Source organism: Photinus pyralis, unplaced genomic scaffold (assembly GCF_008802855.1).
Source record: "Photinus pyralis isolate 1611_PpyrPB1 unplaced genomic scaffold, Ppyr1.3 Ppyr1.4_LG6, whole genome shotgun sequence".
Taxonomy (NCBI): Eukaryota; Metazoa; Arthropoda; class Insecta; order Coleoptera; family Lampyridae; genus Photinus; species Photinus pyralis.
This window is the reverse complement of record NW_022170663.1, coordinates 2,145-25,701: the sequence shown is the minus strand read 5'-3', so window position 1 is coordinate 25,701 and position 23,557 is coordinate 2,145. Positions and strand designations below refer to the sequence as shown.

General features: G+C 36.1%; 1 protein-coding gene and 1 long non-coding RNA gene across 2 annotated transcripts; one reads left to right on the top strand and one right to left on the bottom strand.

Moving 5' to 3' along the window:
* Window positions 1-2,015: 2,015 nt before the first annotated feature.
* LOC116174059 lies at window positions 2,016-2,994 on the bottom strand. Its single transcript, XR_004146025.1, has 3 exons — window positions 2,646-2,994; window positions 2,221-2,543; window positions 2,016-2,153 (listed from the first exon to the last, which is right to left on the bottom strand). It is a non-coding gene; the product is annotated as an uncharacterized LOC116174059 (long non-coding RNA).
* Window positions 2,057-7,045, top strand: LOC116174057 (NHL repeat-containing protein 2). Its single transcript, XM_031491835.1, has 4 exons — window positions 2,057-2,210; window positions 2,264-2,430; window positions 4,372-5,418; window positions 6,195-7,045. Exons 1-4 carry the CDS (start codon window positions 2,078-2,080, stop codon window positions 6,948-6,950), a joined length of 2,103 nt encoding a protein of 700 aa, XP_031347695.1. The 5' UTR covers window positions 2,057-2,077; the 3' UTR covers window positions 6,951-7,045.
* Window positions 7,046-23,557: the final 16,512 nt, after the last annotated feature.

Sequence of the window (23,557 nt, the reverse complement as noted above, 5' to 3'; positions counted from 1 at the left end):
AATACAGTATGACGTATTTCCTAGCAAAACACCATAGATCATGTGCCTCATACATACACGGTGTTTTTTTAAAATGGACCATACGAAAATGTAAAGGCGTTGAGTTATTTCAAATGAGCCATACGGAAATTTACCAGAGACTTGCTATAACTAGACTGCGCTTAACGTATCTAAGGTGTTGTCAATGGTGTTGTCGACACAGTATGCAACACACAATGCACCGCGGGGCAAAAATCGCTGAGATGATGTGCAATATAATGAAATAAGCTGTTATTTTAGATGTTCCGTTCATTAATCATTCTCGTGATTAGGTCGAATTAGTGAACAGATAAATTTCTGTTGAGAATAAACCAATAAACTTAGGTTAACTTGTGCCTATGAACATGTACTCTGTCGATAAATTTTTAAATAATATGCTGATTTTCAACGGATAAAAGTTTAAAGGGCCAATGGATCAGAGCCATTCGAAGAGAAAAATTTACTCCCACCATAGTACATTTGCGGGGAATGAAGCCGATTTTAGAAAGGTACCTACGAAGGTGTTAAACAATAATGCAATACCGAGCGTTTTCGACTTTCCCATTCACTTAAAATAACGTAGAACTATTATTCGACATCCTTTACCAGCAAGACAACGGCAATACCTATTTGCCTATTAGGTATAGACGTAACTAAGTACTTACTGGTACTAAGCATATTTCAGGTTTTGTTATAAGAAAAATAGCAAAGTCTGTTAAATGTTCCATATGTGCAGATGCGATATTCGCATCAGAGAGTCATTCAAAGCTTTTAACTAGAAAAAATCGTGGAGGATTGTTGCACGTATCAAGCGATGCATTAAAAATTTGCCAAATTGCTGAAAATGTGTTCAGGTTTTTCATTCAATCCACACCACACCGCGTTGTAAACAAAATGGTTATCAGCAGTCTAAGAAAAATAAATAACAGTTACAGCCCATTTGGGTTTTTGGATAGGCATATATTGAATTAAAATCCGCTAAATAATCATATCTGACTACCTACATCTTTAGTTTTAAGAGTATATTTTCCCATACGTGTTCACCACCAAAATACACATATAAATCAAATTAGGACTAGAGTAAGGCAGTTATATACCAATTTAGTTCAAATAAAATACCAATAAATTCGATTAAAACAGTTAACAGCTATATGTTATCTTTTTTTGCTACTAAAATTTAGAATAAACATGGCTAAAGCAAGCTGTAGAACGTATGTACGTTTGCCCCGCGATGAACAGTTGGTTGCCTATCTTATCTTGACAACAGGCGTTTATAGTAAAATCTACGTTACGCGCGGTCTAGTTAGTCTCTGAAATTTACCTACATATCATCAATTGTTTCAGTCATAGCTTCCTCGCGAATCATCTGCCACAGTAGGTACTGTAGAAATTGTTTCTAAATCAACAAATTTTTCAAATGAGATATAATAACGTATAAAATTACAATCGGTGCTCGAATTGTTTTCCACCGGCAACCAAACAATACCCGATACTCGGCAAATGAATAGCTCGCATACCACTCAGCTACTGTGCCCACTGTTGCTTGTACAAATCATGACCGCGCGAAGTATCCGATGTACCAATTATTCGTCCTTACATTATGCATGTGTCGTAATGCCCACGTACCAATGTATGGGCTCCAACGTCTCATCCTAGCCTAGGATTTGTGTCCCAATGTCTGCGACCTCTAATGTCTGCATCCCAATACCTGCGTTATAATGTCCGCATTCTAATTTCGGCGTCCAAATGTCCGCGGCCTATTTTCTTTGCGGTCTATTGTCTTGCGGCCGTCTGTAGGGCATTTAACTCTCATTCTCATAGTCCGGTGTGTCAAACTAAAACGCCTCCGAATTGCAAAGCGTCGATATTGCAACAACGCTTTTTAAGCATCTGTTTATTTTCAATTTTGACATTTTGTAAGTAACCTATAAATTATAAAAGTGAAAAATATTTTTGTTGACTTGCATTCTCAGAGACCTTTTATTTCTTACTCTAACCTTGGATCTGTTTATTTATAGTAATAGCAAGTTTTTAAATACAAATTATATACTAATTTATAATGACTGACATATTAGCTTCTCATGAGGAATTTGTGACTTTTATAACAGAAAGGGGGGACAGCGATAAGGATAGTTCTGTAAAAGAATATTTAAAAAAGCTAAAGTATCCTCCTATTTCTGATTTTGGGAATGGTAAACTTACCAATTTTCATTTAGGATGAACATAAACCAAACTTTTTTTATAGGATTGGAGTGGTTTAATACGAGCGAACCATTATCGTTTAAGACTCATCTCCGTGGAAAAGTTGTACTTTTAGATTTCTTTACATACTGCTGCATAAATTGCATGCACTTGCTTCCGGAGTTAAAAGAGCTTGAAAAGGAATTCACGATCGAAGATGGACTGGTTGTGGTAATTGTTGTTACTTATATATTTTGGATTGTGGTTGATCTGGCTTTTGGTGATGAGGATCGAAATATGCTTTTGCAAAATTTGTGAAACTTTTTTAGTTGACAACGGCTAACCTAAAACTTCAAAAAATGTAAACGGTTTCTATTGCTAGGTGGCATGTATTTGTAAATATTTGTCTCATAACTCATTACTATACTATATGGGAAAATTTGTACCTGGATGATGATGATGCAATGAGCCTGTTTTGACTAAAATATTTTCAGTTTATGTCTTGGTTTGCCATTAAGGTTGGCTTTTCTTGTGTTTGTGTCGCTAAAACCATGATAAAACTCTTCTGACACTTAATTTCCATGGAAACAAATATATTCACATATTTTTAAGTAGTAAACGAGTACATAGTAACGCAAAGTTAATTTAGCGCTCTCTATCTGCCTACTTAAAAAAAATGCACATGTCTATATTAATTAAATATTCGATACAACATTGACTGCAGTGTGTAACCTCGAAGTCCACTGATAATGGTGATAACAATTAGTTTTCAACTAAACTATATTATCACAGATTTAAATATATTTAAATCTGTGATATTATCTACAAATACGGTGTACATACATATAATTCGTGTTGATGGATACTAGTTCCAAACCAACACCATGATGGCGCTGGAGAACTATCTCATAAAGTCTCTATACAGGGAATTTTTCTTAAATGGGTACATATGGGCTATGTATAAAAAAACGGATCAAACGCATGGAATCATGATACTAGTATCACGGCATGGAACCACTGAACCATAATTACAATGAATTATAATGTTAATAATATAATATTATACTTATGAGTATTTATATAGTTCAGCGCATGGAGCAGATGACTGTAGGCAACCAACATTACACGCGACAAACTGGGCTGTTTTTACAGTTCTTAAACTGTTACCACTTTCCTACCACGTTAATATTTCAACCTTATCGTCTTTGCTATACATATTTGTGTAAAAAAAATCAGAATTTGATGCTAATAATTAAAATAAAAACTAATAGCGAACCCTAATTTAACATTAAATAATCAATCTACCGTTTCCATAGACGCTGATTATCCTTTATAAAATTATTACATATTCGTGTAGAGTTGGTTGCCTATTTGGTACACATATTCTTATACATAAAGGGGCGGAATCTAGCATGTGCAAGTGATATCTATGCGAGCTACAGCAAATTTCTCTATTTGTGAAGATATTTTCTTTAATTTTAGGCCATAGCTTTTTATAAAGGCATACAGAGTTTCCATGGGAAAACATAAATGAGATGTAGCCCCCTTATTTTTGAAATTTTCAATCATGAGTACCTTTAACATAGGCAACAAAAAGCTCATTTGTAACGTTCCATTGTTCAGTTCAAGTTTTATGGCCGTTTGCACCGACCAATTTAAGTGGAGCTTAGCTTAAGCGTAGCTTAAAATCCATGGCAATTATTATTGAGACAATGGTTGCCATGGAGCTTAAGCTAAGCTCCGCTTAAATTTGTCGGTGCAAACGCCCATTTTAACAAACAAATGAATTGAAGGTTGCCAACAGGCTTTGTTTGTGAAAATTTGACGCTGATTTTATACTAAACCTCATAGTTAAAAATTCTATAGTAAGCGTTCTCCATCACATTTCTAGCAGAATGTCATTGAATTTCTTTATGGGTTTGATCTCACAGACCCTTATTTGTATCTGGTAAGAATTTCCCAGTTATGGGGATACGCTTATTTGTTTCAGAAGTCGTTATACACCCTGATACAGCGGCCCACTAGCATATTGCCTATTGACCTGCTTAAATAGTAGCTCCAATAATCAAAGAACTGCTTGCACAATGCACAACTCTTAGACCTACAATCCAAATGCTGAAAATATTATTAATTAGATGTATGCTTCAAGTCTGAACGTTCTAATCATTTCAGGTGGGAGTCCATAGTGCAAAATTTGCGAATGAAAAAATCTCTGCAAACATTATGGCTGCCGTTCAAAGATATGGTATTACTCACCCGGTTGTTAACGATCACAAATCATCTATGTGGAAGAGCTGTAATGTAAATTGCTGGCCAACGTTATTATTAATAGGTCCACAAGGTGTACCGATCATCATGTTAATGGGCGAAGGTAACAATGAAGATCTCCGACTTTGTATACGAAACGCATTAGAATTTTACAAATCGAAGAAACTGATCTCTAATCACAAAATTCCATTAGAGTCTGTATTTCACTATTTACCGGAATCGAAAGGCCCACTCCTCTTTCCCGGAAAGGTTACTTATTTTCTTGATCGACCAACTAACTATGAATTGATCGCCATTTCTGATACCGGTAATCATAGGATACTTGTCATTAACAGTGGGGGCAACATAATTCATGAAATAGGAGGAAATGGTAACGGACTTAAGGATGGAAGTTTCACAGACGCCCGGTTCAATTCACCACAGGGACTTGTTTTCCAGAGTTCTTCCACTATATTTGTGGCAGATACTGAAAATCATGCAATTAGGAAGATCAATTTAGACCTGAAGACAGTTACGACAGTAGTCGGCACTGGAGAACAAGGCAACGATTATAAAGGTGGGAACGAGGGGCCTGCTCAACTTATCTCATCACCGTGGGATGTTTGTATTTGCAAAACGAAATCTTCAACTTCGACAGAGTTCCAAGAAATTCTATTTATCGCCATGGCTGGATTGCACCAAATATGGGCCCTCTTTTTAGACTGTATGGGTTGGTGGAAGAATCGCTATCACATTGAAAACACATGTTCGGCAATTGCAGGATGTGGCCGAGAAGAGAACAAAAACAACAACTACCCATTTGCGGCAGCATTTGCGCAACCTTCGGGTTTATCTCTTTGTGAAAAAGATAATGTAATGTATGTCGCGGATAGTGAAAGTTCCAGCGTGAGAAAAATTTTCTTGGCAGACGGAAAAGTTAGTGCGGTTGTTGGAGGAGATCTCAATCCATTGGTAATATATATTGATCATAAACTTTCTACCATATCGTTGCAGGATGTACAGTTATTGACAAGAGCAATGATCGCTTAATTAATTGCACAATATATTCAAATGTTGGTTGCTTATGCTGCTGGATTTACCTATTTGGCGATCATTACTTTCGTCAATGACTGTACGTACATATATTTACCTATATTTACAATTGTTTAAAGGAACTTTATCTATTCTTTCTTGTTTTTTTTTCACTTGCTTCGATCCACGGTGTTTTTCTTTTTTAATGACAGTGTGACCTCATCGTTTCATGTTTTTCTTGATCTTTCTCTTCCTTTTGCTTTGTATGTCACACTTGTCGGATTCTGTAAATTTATTTTGAAATGTTCACATCTGTAAACCCCAGTTTTAATTGATAGGGTAACAACCTACATGTTTCTTTGCTCATAACTGCTCTTTGCGTTATTCCACCCTGTATGTTGTAAGATCGTTGGTATATGGCTATTAGCTGTGTAGATTTCTATTTTTGAAATTTTCTGATAATGTTCTTTTATCACCTTTTCTAAATATAACAATTCCATGCATGTTTCCGTTCCTTTGCTAACTTTCCAAATAGTTCATTAATTGTTGCGTACCGTCGCCCTTTCCTGAAACCAGTCTATACGTCATCCAACTGTTTTTTTACTAATAGACATGTTCCATTTGCCTCGAATTTGCCTTTTCAATCAACCAACCTATGGTACATTAATACCAAGATTAATACAGTATTATGCATGTATCTCTCTTTGCTGTTTCAGAATCTTTTTTCATATGGTGATAAAGATGGAAAGCGGCACGAGGCGAAATTACAGCATGCCCTTGGAGTCGCCGCTTCAAAAGTAGAAAGTGTAGTTTTTGTTGCTGATTCGTATAATCACAAAATAAAGCGTATTAATGCTACGGATAATACAATATCAACACTTCATCTTAGTAACTTTTCAACTTTTAATGAACCAGGTGGGCTTTGTTTATCAACAGATGAGACCAAATTGTACGTTGCGGATACAAACAATCACGCAATAAAAGTTTTGCACGTGGACAAGGATTATTCTGTGACAAATGTAACAACATTAGACATAACGTTTCCCCCTGCACACATCTCTTCACCTCCAGAAGAGTCTGTCAAAGATATATTTATGTCAAAGAATCTATTTGTGAATCCCAAAGGTGGCAAATTAAATTTACTTCTCAAGATAGACTTGATTAATGGGTTAAATCTAACTAAAGGAGCGCCACAGGGTTGGAATGTTGAGCTACCTAATTCAACATGGTTTTGTGCTCCATCATCCGGTACTGATGTATTAAATGTGGATGCTTTACTAACTATTCCTCCCACTGACTTGGGGACTACTTACGTTGATTTTGTTTTTAATATAATGGCTTGCAAAGATACCATGTGTATACCAAAAAAATTCGTAATCCGTCAACCGATTGAGTTTTCCCCAGTGAATACCATGGCAAGAAAAATTGCATTGTATGTACTTGACCAATCGAGTATTCAACAACAGTATTGAGGTGTGTGTCATGTTTCACATTTTTATTGAATTTGACAATTTGTAACTTTTTTTTTGAAAATATGTTGACATTAATAAAAGCTAATTTTGTGTTACGCCTATCTTATTGGATACTGAACAGAACAGCAGCTGCAACTTACTTAAAAGTGTGCCCATGTTAATGAGCTAAAACAAGAATATGTTTATGTGAGCAGGTTTGAGATAATTATTTGGCAGGGAAGCATTTTTGGCTCAATCTTTAGTGCACAGGTCTTATTATCCTGATGGTATTGTTTAGTCAACAATGGAATGAGTAGCTTAGTTAATGTACTGGTATGAAAAAAATTATTGCTGATCTGATCTATAATAAGCTAGAAAGAAACCCAATAAGCATTATATAAGTGAGAGAGACATAACTTTACTGACGTTGACTCAGTAGTACCATATATCCAGCCTATAATCAAAAGATGCTTAAAAGGCATCAGTGCTTTTAGTTTGCTGTGTATTCTATCTCACTTTATACTCATGTAATGCTTATTGGGTTTCTTTCTAGCTTATAAGTCAGACTGGATGCGCAATAGAAATAATTTAAATTGCTGCCATGTTTTCGGACGTCCTCGTACGTACGCGCGAAACATACAGGGTGTCCCTAAAAGGTCTGTACAACGCGCTACCAGGGGTTCTTAGTACCAAAATAGGACGATTTAACCCAACTTACCTCTATCCAAAAGTGCTTCGGTAAGGCGCTATCTACCGCCAAAGATTTAAAAAAAAATCGTTATTTTCATTTTATCGGAAAATGGTTTTGCCGATTAAAATGAAATTCGGGATGTGAATGTCTAATGTAAAAAGGGTCTTTGTGATATCATCGTTTTGATTGTAGTTGCTATGTCGGTGGTAAAATACTGACCATCCACATATGAAGAGGTCTAAAACTTTTTTACTACAATTTTGACGGTTCTGAATTTTTAGACACTGATAGACAGTTTACTTGCAAGCATTGTTTGTCTCTTGATGAATATCGCTATCTGTGATGGTTTACGAAAAAAAAAAAAATTTAGGCATTATGAATGGCATGCACCATACATGCGATTGTTCCTCAAAAAATCAGAAGATGGCTGTGAAACCTTAGAGTGGCGTAACGTTTGTTGTTGTTTAACAATTTACCAGCACTGCTCCTTATAGCATTATTACACCAGAGGTATAACTTCTCGGTACTCAATTTTAGCATTGAATAAATTTATTCAAAAATTTTAGTGCCAGAGTGGACCTCGTGGATGAGTAATTAGTTAACATTTGCTCTAAAAATGGGTCAATTACCAATCGGTCACATACCTAATAATGCACTTTGCTGCATTCTTAAATTCTAAAAGGCGGATTCAAATCAAATCCGAATTGGGGCTGTGTATCATCCAAATGCAAGTTGTAAAAATGTACTGTGGCTAGCAGATACCATGCGCATGCGGGATTCTGCTCAAAAGATTTTCAGCTCTTCCTTTTATGTCTAATTATGGACCAAATTTAGTTCCAATCGGTTTAGCCGGCAGTGAGGATACAGACCGATTTTGTTGGGTTCGGATTCTTTGTGTATTCCGCCAAAAAAGCGGGGCATCATTTTTTCCCCAATGCAATACCTCCCTTTACTAACGTGCAGGTGGTAAAAATACATTGAATATGATATCTAGGTAGGCTCAGACTCTTTAATTTATTAGACAAAACGTTTGCAATGTCAAGTTGTGACCATTGTGTTTGTAGTGGTGTGCTACCTCAGTACTGAACCCATGAAAAAATGGGTTCAGTTAGGTGATTTTTGGCCACAGAACACTACATAAACAATATGTAGTATATTTACTTACACACAAAATAGGTGGTAAGTGAACAAATGTTCCAAACAGTTGGTATAGTTTGAGGTTCTTAGGTTGTAAACTATGCTCACCAACAGGCCACTCTCAAAATTTTCCTCAGCAACTAGATATTTCGTAGGGTTCAATCTTGTATCAAACGTAGCATTTTCAGCTTTCATGTATAATTATTAAAACGGGAAACAATATAAATCTATTAGAAATAAAATGTATTACTTTCACCCATGTAACTTAAAATGCTCATTTATTTTGAACATACTAACAGAGAACTCAAATTTCAGCTATTTAATTCATTATTCTTATGATGCGATTCCTGCAGCCTTTTCTAATTCTTTTAATTCCCTTTCAGATGCAAATTTCCTTTCTTCGGCTAATTTTGCATCGCGGATGGCCTTTTGTTTTCCTTCTACTTCCCTTATCGCTGCTTCCCTTTTGGACAGCCTACTTTGATGGAACAGTCCATATAAAATTCCTGTAGTAAGTAAACCCCATCTTCCAAACTAAAAATTCATGTTACATAAGACAACACCTAACCTAATTTGTACGTGTATATTTTACCTTAATCAAAGGGGAAACTCGAACAGGTGCAGCTAAATCGGCCATTTTAATTGTTAATTATAAAATTTCTTGCGTGAAATAATTTAAAAAGTGAGATTTTATGGATCAAAGTTGACTTGATTTTTGGGTTTGGGAACGATCGGCATATGCAAACTTGCCAACCTAACAAGTACTACACATACAGAGCTAACATACATTTTTGGCACTTTTCCATGTTATCACGATGGAAATCCAAGAGGATTCACTAAAAATTATCCCAAATCAATCGCTTGAATGGGATTGATTTCACGTAAATTATATCAAAGGAAATGTACGTACATTCACGGTACAGTCATTCTGAATAATGGTAAAATTTTAAAAATCCGCATTTGATTCAAAATAGGCAATCTATATATCTTATAGTTTTTTTACATATATGATCTAAGAAAATTAACCTGTCGGTTAACCTATAAACAACCATTTCCCGTTCCCGGTAATCGTTGTCAACCTGTATAATATAGTCCCGCGACTCGTAGTGTAATATAGCTCAACAACTGTCCTTTAGCAGCGCCCATGCCCCATTATATAATTTTGGTGGTTGCAAAAGCACAATTCAGAGGTAAGTTATGTTTATATGGTGACTATAAAATTTATAGGGCAAGGTTTAAAAATGAAACGATTCAAATAGGTAATATCATATTTGTGATATGCATATTTATTATTTTAAAAAGTATCGAAACTTACCGGAACATCATCAATATTAAATATAACGTTCACATCTGTATTAATTAAATATCAAATTACAAGAAGCCCTTTTCAGTTTTACTTACCCTGTATACGATTCGCTTCTTTTCTAGTGACTTTCCCTTGCTTTCGTTGGCATCGGCGCATTCATTTTTTGTTCAGATGACGTAATGTTATCTCTCTATCTAACGCGTTTATACAAAGGTAAAGCCACACAGAAAATGATTAGTCCGCGCACAAGAAACGAGCAGGGAGAGTGTGTACGCAGGTGAAGTTTTTGCTCGTTTAGCTCGTTTTGACATTTACAAAGTCAACAAAAAAACATGGCCTTCGCAGCCGCAACTCTATCGGTGATCGGTTCTTTATTTGTAACGCCTTTGTTGATGTTAATTTTGTGCATAATATTTCTGGCTTCAATTGGCAAATCTTTGGGTGTCAGACGATTATATGTGAAGATTCTTTTGATGATATTTGAGGTAAGTGCGACTTAATACCACCTACTGCATTTTTACCCCCTAAGTTAGTAGGTACTATTGTCACTCACAAGTCACACGGTTGTTTTTTTGCAACGCAATTTTTGGTAGTGCTTTTTTAGAACTGCCTAATGATTGGCTCAATTTGAGAAATTTAAATATTACCGCTTTTGAATTAAAAATAACCGATTTCACAAATTTTCCCATAGTGTAATAATATTCATGCACTTTGTGTGTGTTTTTTATCTATCGTATTGTATCGAGTGATGGGTAAAACATGCTCGAAAATTGAACTTTGCCTGGCCACTAATCTCAATTGTGATGTTTCATCCCCTTCATTTTCTCGTATTAGATATTCACACTCATATTAGCTATTGGAAGGTTAACCACGCTTATTTTACGTTAAGTAGACAACTAACATTCTGTGTTCAGTTCTTGTTATTGGTTTCATAAGTCATGTCTCGGGTGTAACTTTCCCTTATTAACTATGTATCCCAATTTTCACTTTCGCATGTTTAAATTCAAACAAACGACAGAACATAACATCCGTTTTACATATTCTTAACCATAATTATCACACAATTGTATTAACAAATTGGACACTGAGACATCAGCTGATCACTATTTATATTACCGCCAACAGCTTTTTTTTTGTTGTGGCCATTGGCCAAACTATAAAAAGGTATATGCATCTCTCTTCCAAGTTAACGTACGAATTTCTTTCTCTCTGTTATGGTTCAATTGGAACTACATAATTTAGTTACGCCTTATCATTGGAACTAATAAAGAATTGCGAAAGTACCTAGGAAATTACCATAAACCAGCAAACAATTTGGTAGCATCATCCTGGACATAGCCGAGGATATAGCAGTAAAACTCCAAAAATGAGTTGCTATCAAGTCGCCTGTGGAGTTTTAAGTTAAGTACCATTTTCCGTGTAAACAAGCATTCCAAAGGTGACTAAACAGCAACTCATTTTTGTGCTATATCCTCGGCGATGTCCAGGATGATGCTACCAAATTGTTTGCTGGTTTAAGGTGCATCGCAAATATATTTGTACCTCGATTTGTACATACAGGATGCCCCATAAATGTTGAGACAAATGTGGTATGTCTAGTAATCCAGACGCGCAATAAAATAATTTGGCGTTAACAGTAGATTATTTATGATCCCAGTATTTAAGGCAATTTCACTGGCATAGTGGGTGTATTTATACACTGATTCGAGTCCTGCTTGGATTGGACATATTAACCAATCACGTTTCATAACACTAGGATTAGGATGAAATCCGAATCAAACGTGTTTGTGCAACCAGCTCATGGAACGTTATATTCTATACCTCGTTGTACACAATAATAAATAAGATAAGATAATAAATATTGTTCTAAACATTTTTCATACTTCTTGTTAAGCGTGCATATATGTACTTTGTAGTAAATTTGCAGGCCGTGACGAAATCGAGGCCTGTAATTACGAATACTCCCAAAACATTTTTATGGGCGTGGGATACACAAGATTTTTTGGCTCGTTGCAGTTGTGAAAAATTTAAAGCGAAATCCGAGGGGAAACCTTTAAATTTGTGTTTTTGTCTTATATACCTACATGCCGAGCTACATGCTGATTAAAATTCGAGGTCCACCATGGGGATCACGGAAACTGTAAGAGATGGGTAGGTAGTTTCAATTTGGCAAAGTTGCGTGTTTTGATGCTTAACAAAATGCCGGTTTGAAACTGAAAAAATTCCGACTACTTTCGGAGATATCCTGAAAAAAAAAGAAGTTTTGTTATTTAAAAAGATTTCAAAATAAATGACACTTTATTATGGCCAAACTTTTCCCTCTACAAGATACTACTTACTTTTAAATTTTAAGTTTGACGTTTCGTCTTCGTTTAACCATCATCAACATTGTTTTTTCTTATACTTAAAAGTCATTTTTACTTTTTGTGTTATTTGATGAGCATTTTTTCTGATTTAAAAAATCTAAATATCACTATTTTTAATAAGAAATGGGCGCTATTAATTCATAACAAGTTAAAAAAGTAATCGTAAACGATTTACAAAAAGCGCATTTCCACTTGCATCAATTCCCCATTTGTAAGATGCAACTTCTGTTAAAATCCTACAAATCTGGTCACAAATATGAAAGGTAGCGTTGTATAGGTGCAATCAGTTTTTGACGTGTGCTACTTCAATTTCAGTTTATAAGAAGAATTTCATTTCAATGCTTTCATAAATATGAAATTTGGTGCTGCGCATGCGCAAACCTACATTTTGAAACTAACGTTAGATTTTCCTTTGTTCCAAGTGGCTATGTATCAAATTTCATTTAAATGGTTCCATAGATAAAAAAGTAGACACTGCGCATGCGCAAAACCACATTTGGAAACTGGCGTTAGATTTTCTTTTATTCCAAGCGCCTATGTATCAAATTTCATTTAAATACTTTTACAAATAAATAAGTTTACAATTCGGTTTATTTTTGGAAAAAAATACGCTATTGTATTCGTTATGGCTTGCTGTCTGGCTAGCTGATATCAGCAATTACAATGGCTAGAAACTTCAAACAGCTTTCTGCTATAGTGTCGATGTCCGAAACGGTGAGAGATACAATGTAGGTTTAAATGGGGCAAAGTTGCGATAGCACACAAAAACTTGCTATTGATCAGGAGCCTCGCGTGTTCACATTCGCATAAAATAAGTTTGGTACTAACAAGACCCCGATGTTTGTAGTTTTGTGAGACCATACCTAAGCGGATAAATAATAATGCGAATTTCTTATTTAACGTTTGTTTTTACGACTAATGTACTTTCTTTGTAAATGGCACAGTCAATCGGCGTAATTGTCGATATTAGTCGGATCATAATCCAGGGATTTTACATTAAGTACGTACGCAACATCAACAGTACTGAAAACAAAATGAACAGCCGTATCGAACGATCTAACATTTACTATTTAAAATTGTTGGGGTGCAGTTAGCCCTATTCTCAGGGTTGAAGTTTCGAGGCTATTTTCAGTGGGCCTCTATATATTTCTTACTTAAAAATTATTTTTTCAAATGTTACCGTAACTTGTTCTAACGTGGTATAACGTGCCCTGATGTTCCTATTGTCGAACATTTCGTATGGAATTTGTTCAACGACTTGAGTAATATTGGCGTGAAATAGTTCAATAGGCGGCTTATCCATGTAGACTTTGGACTTCACGTACCGCCAAAGGCAAATGTGTGCACTTGTACAGGTATGTCACATGAGCTAGGATATTAATCAACCCAAAGCGTTGACTCTTTATCAAATGTTCTCGTAATTTCAAGGGTTGTATAGAAGTAACGTCGTCTTGTTGGAATTAGTTATCATCCAGACCATCGGCTTGAATTTAGGAAGCAATAGTTGATTATGATTACTCGATAAAAAATCAATGGATCATGGATCTTTGTCTAATTTTTTAAAAACCTTACGAATAAGGTTGGTCCACATCAACTTGGCACTCCCTCTGATGCCATCGTGGTGTATGTTGGACATGGGCAATTGCACTCGAGTAGTATCCAATAATGAAAATTTAGGGGCTCATTATGGTGACCAAACGTTGCTCTGTAAAACGCCGATTTTTATTATGAATTGTCAAACGAGGAATACTGTAACAAAAATTGTTACTGAAAAAAGTAGTTTTAAATAAATCACCTGTTATGTATAAATGTATAATAAACCAAAAATAAGGTATTCTGAGATCGATCTGAGGTATTTTAAAAAGGAATTGTATTATAACCATTGAGTAATTAAGTATTACTTTATATTTCCCTACTTGAACTATCTATACAGTCAGAAAAAGAAGAGAGATAGTAACTAAATTGTACAATGCGTAAAAACGAAATGCGTTTGTGTGAAGTTTATATAATCCGGTTAATCTTCCACCGTATCGTAAAGCGATTGAGGCAAGATATAGGTAAAAGTCCAAGTTCATGGTGGCCCTGATAGCATATCTAATCCAGTGTTGTTGTAATTTTAGTCTATATTAAGAACAGAACTACTTTTTTGGGGTTATGCCCAGGTTGTGCCTGTGCTTCGCCATACACCGTGTCCGCTTGGGCCGTTTCGCCGAGATCTTGCTCTCCCGTTTTTTAGCGCATTTTTGCAAAATTTTTTTTTGTAAAAAGTAGCTTTTAATCTCACTTTGGCTGGCTGGCTGGCTGGTCGGCTGGCTGACTGGCAGTAAATGCGCGCCCGTAGAAAAACGCTTGTAAAAAGACAAGGAGTGTACATGTAACTATCGGGGCCGTGTAATTAAGAACGTTAGGGATGGGGCTACAAGATTTGGAGTCGACGACATCTGGACGCCATCCCCGAGCGTATTATACTAACCTGGAGATTTTTCAGTTTTTATCTATCTTCTTCTACAGTTTTTCTCCGATTGTTTTCAAATTGGTGTCGTCGGGAAGATCTTGTCAACGCGCACAACTCCTGCGTGGCGGAATTTTGTTTTTTTTTCCTAAGGGCGAAATAAACCACCTTTTGCGCGGCGCGCTACGAGGGGTAGTCGACTTTGGGCGCCCAAAAGTTTCTTACAGCGCGAATCGCGGTCTCTCTTTCTCGTGTCACTAATAGAAGGTCGAGCTATGTGAAGTACCCAAAAGTTGAATACGATTTTATGCCGGGATTTTAGCGAAATCTACCAAAATGTGAATTACGAATGAACGGGACGTCGGAACTGTGTATCGACAAAGGGAATGTGGTAACCCCCGACGAGATCTTACTGGTGGTGGAGTCAAAACTTCAAACGCGAATTGCGAGTGCACGGTAAGTGAGAAAATGGTACCGACAAAGTGAACGTGGTAGCTTTCGGCAAGATCTTATTGATGGTGGAGTCAATATTGGCTAATAAAACACTGATCTGCCACACAAAAATGCGCTGAAGTCCCTTCGATCTCACACGAGGACTTTGATCATTTTTTAGTTCCCACTTAGAGAAATTTTTTTCCGTGAATTCCCCTTCTTTTCGATACCTTCATGTTCATTATAATTACAATAAGAAATCGGGAAAAAATTAAAGGACATTTTGATGGTAGGTCCCTCTAATAACAGTAAGTAAAATACATGCGCAAAAAACTAGGAAAAAAATCGTGTTGCAAAACTCAACTTTCTTATTTATGCAGCAATTTGAACGAACCGTTGATGGTAGGTTCCTCTAATAAAAGCAAATAAAATGCGTGAGTAAAAAATCGCGTTGCACATTCCAATACTAACCGGGAGCAACGTTGCTTGACTTTAGACAATAAAGAATTAATTATTAGTAATAATAATAATAAGTATTAAACACAAACAAAAGTTGATTTTGAGCTCGGTTTTGACTGTTTTGAGCTAGGAAGCTGTTCTGTCAAGAATTTGGCACCTGGTTTCTATCTTCTTCTACAGTTTTTCCCCGATTGTTTTCAAATAGGTGTCGTCGAAAAGGTCTTTTCAACGCGCATAACTCCTGCGTGGCGGAATTTTGTTTTTTTCCTAGGGGCGAAAAGAACCACTTTTTGCACGGCGCGCTTCGAAGGGTAGTCGACTTTGGGCGCCCAAAAGTTTCTTAAAGATCGAATTGCGGTTTTTCTTTCTCCTGTCGCCAATAGAAGCTCGAGCTATGGTGGAGTGAGGAGTCAAAACTTCAAACCCGATTTGCGGGTGAATGGGATGTCGGAAGTGGACACCGACAAAAGGAATATGATTGCTCTTAACAAGATCTTATTGATGGTGGAGTCAAAACTTCAAACTTGAATTGCGGGTGAACGGGTCATCGAAAGTTTGAATATGGTAAGCTCCGACAAGATTTTACTGATGGTGGAGTCAATACTGGCTAATAAAGCACTGATCTGCCACACAAAAATGCGCTGAAGTCACTTCGATCTCACACTTTGATAATTTTTTTAGAAAGTCATATTAACATTGCTATTTGTGGATCATGATGGCTGGGAATGAAATGTTGAAAACCATTTATACATTTGTGCACGATAAGTGAATATTATTTATATTTGATAGCCCTATAACTCGCCCTATAGGGATCCACGTTATATTTCATTATAGACATCATAGTGCAGCGGAGAGACCCGCGAAATCGTTCAAAAAATTTTTTCGGAGTAGAAAGAATTGGGACCCACGCCATTTTGTTTAGAAATGTTTGAACCTTCAGAATCTCGCTTTACGACATTTTCCCGTGGTCCTGACAAAAGTTATAGGCCGCTAAAGTTGAACTTTACTCATTTTCGCGCGCGCGACTAGACCACCGAAAGTATTTATTTTCTCAGCAACTAAGCGATATACATCAATAATTCCTTTTGTAAAATGAAAGTACATTTATAGCAGAATCTAAAGCATTCATATTTACCTACCTTGTTATGCACAGTTTTTAGAAAAATGACCGTCAACTTCCAAAATTCGTGTAGCAGATGAAAAGTGCGCACTTTGAACTCTCATAACTTTTTATTTCACGATATCGATTTCCAATATTTATAGCTCATTCGATGCTCCAAAGCATTGTGATTATTTTATTTTCTATAACATTACCGTGAATTTTTCATAATAAAAAAGTTACGGTCATTTAAGTAAAAACCTACCGACCTCGCCGAGTCGGAGTCGCGAGTGAGACGGAGAGGGAAGGATAGTCAGCAGCGTTCGCTAAACAAGGAGCGATGCGTAAGAGGTTCTACTTTACTAAGAAATTTCTCTCCGAATACCAAAACTAGCTATTTAGGCCGTTTACAAATGCATTCCGCCGAGTTGCATTGTAAAATCTCAAACAATTCATTAACTCCATGTATCTCAGTTCTTTGGTGAAATATATAGGTACAAATAGGTACCTTTCCCTGTAAATTTTGGGGGTTACTCCACATTAGGTATCTCTTGTGCTGTGCTGTATATTGCAAGATCAGCAGTGACAACGGTATGATTTTGTCCCAAAGATTCAGGCTTGTTTTTTGATTTCACTAGATGATGGTTAGGATGGTATTGTAGCTCGTTGGTGGAGAATTCAAAAACGGCATACATATATTGAATTTAGGGTGTTAAAGTCAGTTATCTGGTCGTTATCTAGTGATAGGTAAACGAGGAACTTGGATTTCTTCTGCCGATGTATCTCGCTTTTGAAAAAGGACTGTGCGTTGAATTTTTTTCGTCTGTTACCACAGAATATGGCCTACTTATTCTTATTCTGTGACTGTTTCCTCATTGATGTCGAAGTTATTAATGCTCGCTGTGATAAAATTATCATTTTTTATTTGACAAATTTTTGTGAAAAGTAGGTAGACACCCTTAGCAGAACATGTAATATTGACGTTTACTGTACTTGTTACGCCACTGTCGGAGAACATTTTCTGACCCGAAAGACCAATTTGCAAATGAGTGTAACTTTTGTTTGAAAAATGACCTTAAGAAAAACAGTTCAACAATTTTGTTCCGTATGTAGGTACCTACACAACAAACTTCGTGGAATTTTGTATATTTTCGTTGTCGGGCCAAGAATTGCAGTGGAATTATTTTTTTCGAATTTTCAAAAACTAATTTCAGATTCGTGATTTTTATATTCAAAAACCACCAGATACCAAATTTCGTCGAAATCAACATTTTTTCGCACCCCTATTGAGGGGTGTGCCCTTTTGTGGTAGGAATTTTGAAAAATTATTTGCAAAACCGGAAAGGGCATACAGCAAAACCTATTGAAAGACTTACCACCAGTCTCTGTAACTGTTGCTGAGAAAAAAATTAAAGGAGAAATGGAATAACTTTACCACTTTTTTGAGGGTGGCTCCTAAACGAATACATGGAGTTAATGAATTGTTTGAGATTTTACAATGCAACTCGGCGGAATGCATTTGTAAACGGCCTAAATAGCTAGTTTTGGTATTCAGAGAGAAATTTCTTAGTAAAGTAGAACCTCTTACGCATCGCTCCTTGTTTAGCGAACGCTGCTGACTATCCTTCCCTCTCCGTCTCACTCGCGACTCCCGACTCGGCGAGGTCGGTAGGTTTTTATTTAAATGACCGTAACTTTTTTATTATGAAAAATTTACGGTAATGTTATAGAAAATAAAATAATCACAATGCTTTGGAGCATCGAATGAGCTATAAATATTGGAAATCGATATCGTGAAATAAAAAGTTATGAGAGTTCAAAGTGCGCACTTTTCATCTGCTACACGAATTTTGGAAGTTGACGGCCATTTTTCTAAAAACTGTGCATAACAAGGTAGGTAAATTGAATGCTTTAGATTCTGCTATAAATGTACTTTCATTTTACAAAAGGAATTATTGATGTATATCGCTTAGTTGCTGAGAAAATAAATACTTTCGGTGGTCTAGTCGCGCGCGCGAAAATGAGTAAATTTCAACTTTAGCGGCCTATAACTTTTGTCAGGACCACGGGAAAATGTCGTAAAGCGAGATTCTGAAGGTTCAAACATTTCTGAACAAAATGGTGTGGGTCCCAATTCTTTCTACTCCGAAAAAAAAACTACCTCAAATAAGCGAGTTAGCGCCGGCTCTCCGCTGCACTATCACTTAAAGAATCCCCAAAAGGTTATCTAAATAAAAATCCCAGATTGTAATGAAACAAATTCAGTGTAATTTCCGATTAAAGTACAAGTGAAAGTCTTAGAAATGCAGTATGATACATTTGTCCAAGTATATCACGTACTAATATCGTTGGCCGCCCATGATTCATTTACTCGGCCATTAACAAAATACCAATACAGAGTTCAAATTCGAATTATCGTTGTTAATTAGGAGTGACCCATTTCATAAGTTATTGTGTTTCTCAAGAACGTGATTCAGAAAAAAAGTGATGGTAACGATTCGATTGGTAAAAAACGATGACGCAGAGTTCTTTGGTCACAAAAATTGTGGAAAAATAAATTTTTGGTATGAGTATCGGCTATGGTTATTATATCAAGTTAACCGCCAAAATTTTAAATTTTAATAAATTTCGTCTACCGCATTTGAAGAGTTAACGTATAAATAAATATGATGGAGAGGAAGCGTTTAGCTAGGGTATCTGTTTTGTCAATTTGAACTTTTGTAAGCTGGAATCTCACATTTGATGGAGCAGATTTGGTATCGGGCACCCTTCGATATTATTCCGTAGAGCTTCGAACCAAAACACTTTTTAAAGGCCAACTATTGCGTACTGGCCACGGTATAAGATAGTACACCGTGGTACTGGCCAAGAAGGACTACGAAATGTACCTGTAAGAAATCTACCTTTGCACATTTAGTAAATTTAATAATGTGGGCTGTACCTCTTATAAATATTCTCATTTTCCATCTACATTTATGTTTCGATCTATTTTCATCCCATCTTGTGACCTTGTTGTTTATTTACAGGTTACAGGCAAATTTACTTTTTATTTTAAGTACAGTAGTTTAACTACGGACCCCCTGACTTATTATATCGATAGACAATCGTTTTAGATTATGAGGTTGAAATTATATTTCAGTCAATGAAAAAATAACGGCGTTCAAGTAGAAAATCTGCTGATCAAACATTTGTATATTATGATCAGTGATCACTAATAATGGCGAAAATATTGGAATACAGATGGAGGTAACAATTAACTATAAGCATAAAAATTTCCAACGTATGCAATGTATGCATCTTGTGATCTTGACACTTATGTAGTAAGTAGTGCATTTTATTGTAGTACATTACATACTACAGATAATTTATCATTTCCACTGATAAATTATGCAAGCATAAAGAAAATGTACATTACTTATTTACCGACCTTTTTAAATTTTATGTTTACTTTTCAACTGCATATGTTTATTTATCGAAATCACGCGTGGCAGTAACGTTTCTTGGAATCTATTCACTTTCAGTTTTCCATGGAGATGTGCCTGCACTGCAACATCATTATGGAAAATTGGGTAATTTCTTAATATTTCGATTTGCATCCCTTTTTTTAAATATTATCTAATGTGCCTGTTACTGAAAATAATAATTTAGTTCATTTTTTCACGCTCAAATTATTATTGCTGGTGTCATTTATATCTGCAACCGAATCTGCAACTTACCCACCATGCAAAAAAAAATTTTTTTTTTAACATAAATTGGAGATCCAAAATGTTTTGCGTTTTGTGCGCTGCTCAGCTGCTGCATCCCCAATGTTACAAAATAGTAGTATTTCTCCATACTGCAATTTGTTTATATCTTTAATAATAATCAAATTAGCAGCGTTTGAAGAAATTTTGGTTTTTCGTCGATATACAGGGTGTTCAGCGAGGAATGGGACAGCAAACTAGGTACTTCTGGAACGAATGCAGATTTTAAAATGCGTAAAAGTTTGTTATAAATGTAATATATTCTGTGATTAAGAGTTTTTAATTAAATGTGTCACCGCCAGTTGGCGCTACCTTACTATTGTTTTAAATGGAATACCCGAGGGAATACCCTACTTTTTTTATTAGATTTTTGGAATGTACAACATATATATCATTGATTTGGTATAAAATTTATCAGGCGATCTTCATTCATTCGATCATGTTAATCTTATAAAAATTATGAAATTTCAAAAGTATTTTACAAAATCTGATTTTTATATGTTGTTTATACGGTATTAGAAACCTATCGCACCAGACTTTGTTTAATTCTAACATCCTGACAGGCAGCAAAACCTTACCTAATCCCCAAGAATATGTTTATATAGGCACATGGCCTCTTAAAATAAGACAAGACTTAACCCCTTTCGTAAGTATATCATGTGTAGGAACACCCAGTATAAACATTGGTTCGGGTAGTGAGTAAGGTTTTGCTGTCTGCCCTGTATAACGAAAACGACGCCCTTTAGAGTTTAGACCATGCATATATCTGGATTTTTTTCTTATTTTGACGAGTACTATAACCCCCTGAAATATCTGCGTGACATTAATTAACATGCTGTATAAAATTTCCTGACAGAAAGTAGGCATGAAAATGAAGGTTTCAGGACGATTTTAGGTAAAAGATTTTATAAAATTATTTCATAATTTGTGCCAATTTAAAAATTTTTGCAATGACCTTGGAACTGGGGTCATCGTCTGCCATTCATATTTTTTTATTTAATTAATTGCCTTATTTGAAATTATATGTTACTTTGCTTGTAACAAGACCAAAATAAAGGATTGTTTATCGGAATTATTGTGATTGTAATGCAAATAAATAATAATTTCCCCCAATTGAAACTAATGTGTAATACGAAACCTCGATTTTAGGTTTCCGTTTCAAATACAATATACTCATGTCTCTATGCTATAATACGCGGCTTGTGGCAACGAGAACTGTCAAATAACCGCGTCTGTACCGAAATAGTATATTAAAGTACAAAGTGTCATTTGACGAAGATTGTCGCACGAGGTAGTTTGCCGCATAAGCCGCGTAGCGGCGAATGCGGCAAAAGCCGAGTGCGACAAGTAGACAAATGACACGTGTGCTTTATACTATTTTTTCTATTTCGAACTTTTATTTTAAATAATAAATTATACACAATTATAAATATTGCCTTTAGGCGTTGTTAGGTAATTTTAACTATCATTCAGTGTTGTTGGTAATAGACACAATTCATTTATTTTCACGTTGGCTACCTGATTCCTGTATTTTCAACTTCAAACTTTAATTATTTGGTCATAATTCCATTTTTGCGGCAGTTATGATGAATACGGATGACAAACACGTCTCTTGTCCCCCACCAGAGATCCAAGAGATTGCCAATGAAGCGACGTTAAATTTACTGCCTGTAAAATCGAAAGTAAAGTACGAGGAGTACAAAATTTTTGAAAACTGGCTGGCCGAGAAGGGAGTTCAAAAAGTAAGCAAGAATGTATACTGCTGGCATATTTTACTACGCTAAGTAAAAATAAAAAAAGTTCTACTCTTTGGAGTATATATTCAAAATTAATCGGAATTAATACAATCGGTCAAGTTCCTCGTTAGTTATTTACACTTTACAGGTTATGTTCAGTTTTGATTTGACGGATACCGTTGACAGTAAAAAAGCGAGGGGTACCAATCCAACAAAATAAAAAAAATAATGCGTTTCTATTTCTTTCAGCATCATTTCTGTCTAGAAACGCACGCAAACTGGGCCAATCAAGTACGGTTTTGGTATTGTTTCCACATCGCAAATTAGACCCACCCAAAGCCACCTCCACCCTCTCCTCCAAGAATCAGTTTTTTTTTGTACTTATGTGTCCGTCGCCTTATTGTATAGTATACGACAATACTAATGTATTCTTAGCTAACACATACGACGAGTTGAGGTAAAAGCTTAATGTGCTCGTGTTTCCGTTCCGTCCGTCCGTCCGTCCATCGGAAGATCTGGCAACCCTGGGGCCACCCTAGAGCACTCCTCGCCATCTCGCTATTGAAATACGACTCGCCCTATGGCTACTAATTCTTTGGCCCATTTCGCGTACAGTTTCACTTTAACTTCATATTTCTGGGCAGAACCGCTGCGCAATGCTCTAACTTTCATTATTTGATAGGTGATATTTCCTGAAATTTTAACTCCCCACCCAGACCTTCTACGTCAAAGATAAACAATTTCGAAGTAAAAATTCATGTGGGAGCCGCATCGCGCAGTGGACTGCGCAATGCAACCCCCCTTCTTTATTTATCGGAAATATTGCTTTGGAAAATTTTAGACCTCAGACGCTTCCAGTAAAAGGCAAACATTTCCCCGCAATCAGTAAACAAATCGTGTGGGCAGGCGCAGGATGTTGTTGGGCGATCAGCTGCTGCAACTGCAATTCCTTATTTATCGGAGCTATTTCTTTCGAAATTTTGAATTTAACCAGCAGCGCTTCTAGAAGGTAGAACATCCTTCGCATATGGTCAAAAATCATGTGAGGCATGCGCGCGTGACTCCCCGCGCCCAATGGGCAAGACTTCGCATTTATGTAGAGTATTTCTTTTGCAATTTTTAAATCACAATTCTTCCCTGAAAGGCAAACATTCAACACACACAGTAAAATGCTGTTGGCGCATTGCGCAGTCATTGCGCCGAACTT

Bases quoted from the DNA above. Each gene is read 5' to 3' on its own strand.
- LOC116174057 (XM_031491835.1), top strand. From the start codon at position 2,078: ATGACTGACATATTAGCTTCTCATGAGGAATTTGTGACTTTTATAACA. The intron at 2,211-2,263 runs GTAAACTTACCA...CTTTTTTTATAG, and splicing joins TATTTCTGATTTTGGGAATG to GATTGGAGTGGTTTAATACG. The intron at 5,419-6,194 runs GTAATATATATT...TTGCTGTTTCAG, and splicing joins GAGGAGATCTCAATCCATTG to AATCTTTTTTCATATGGTGA.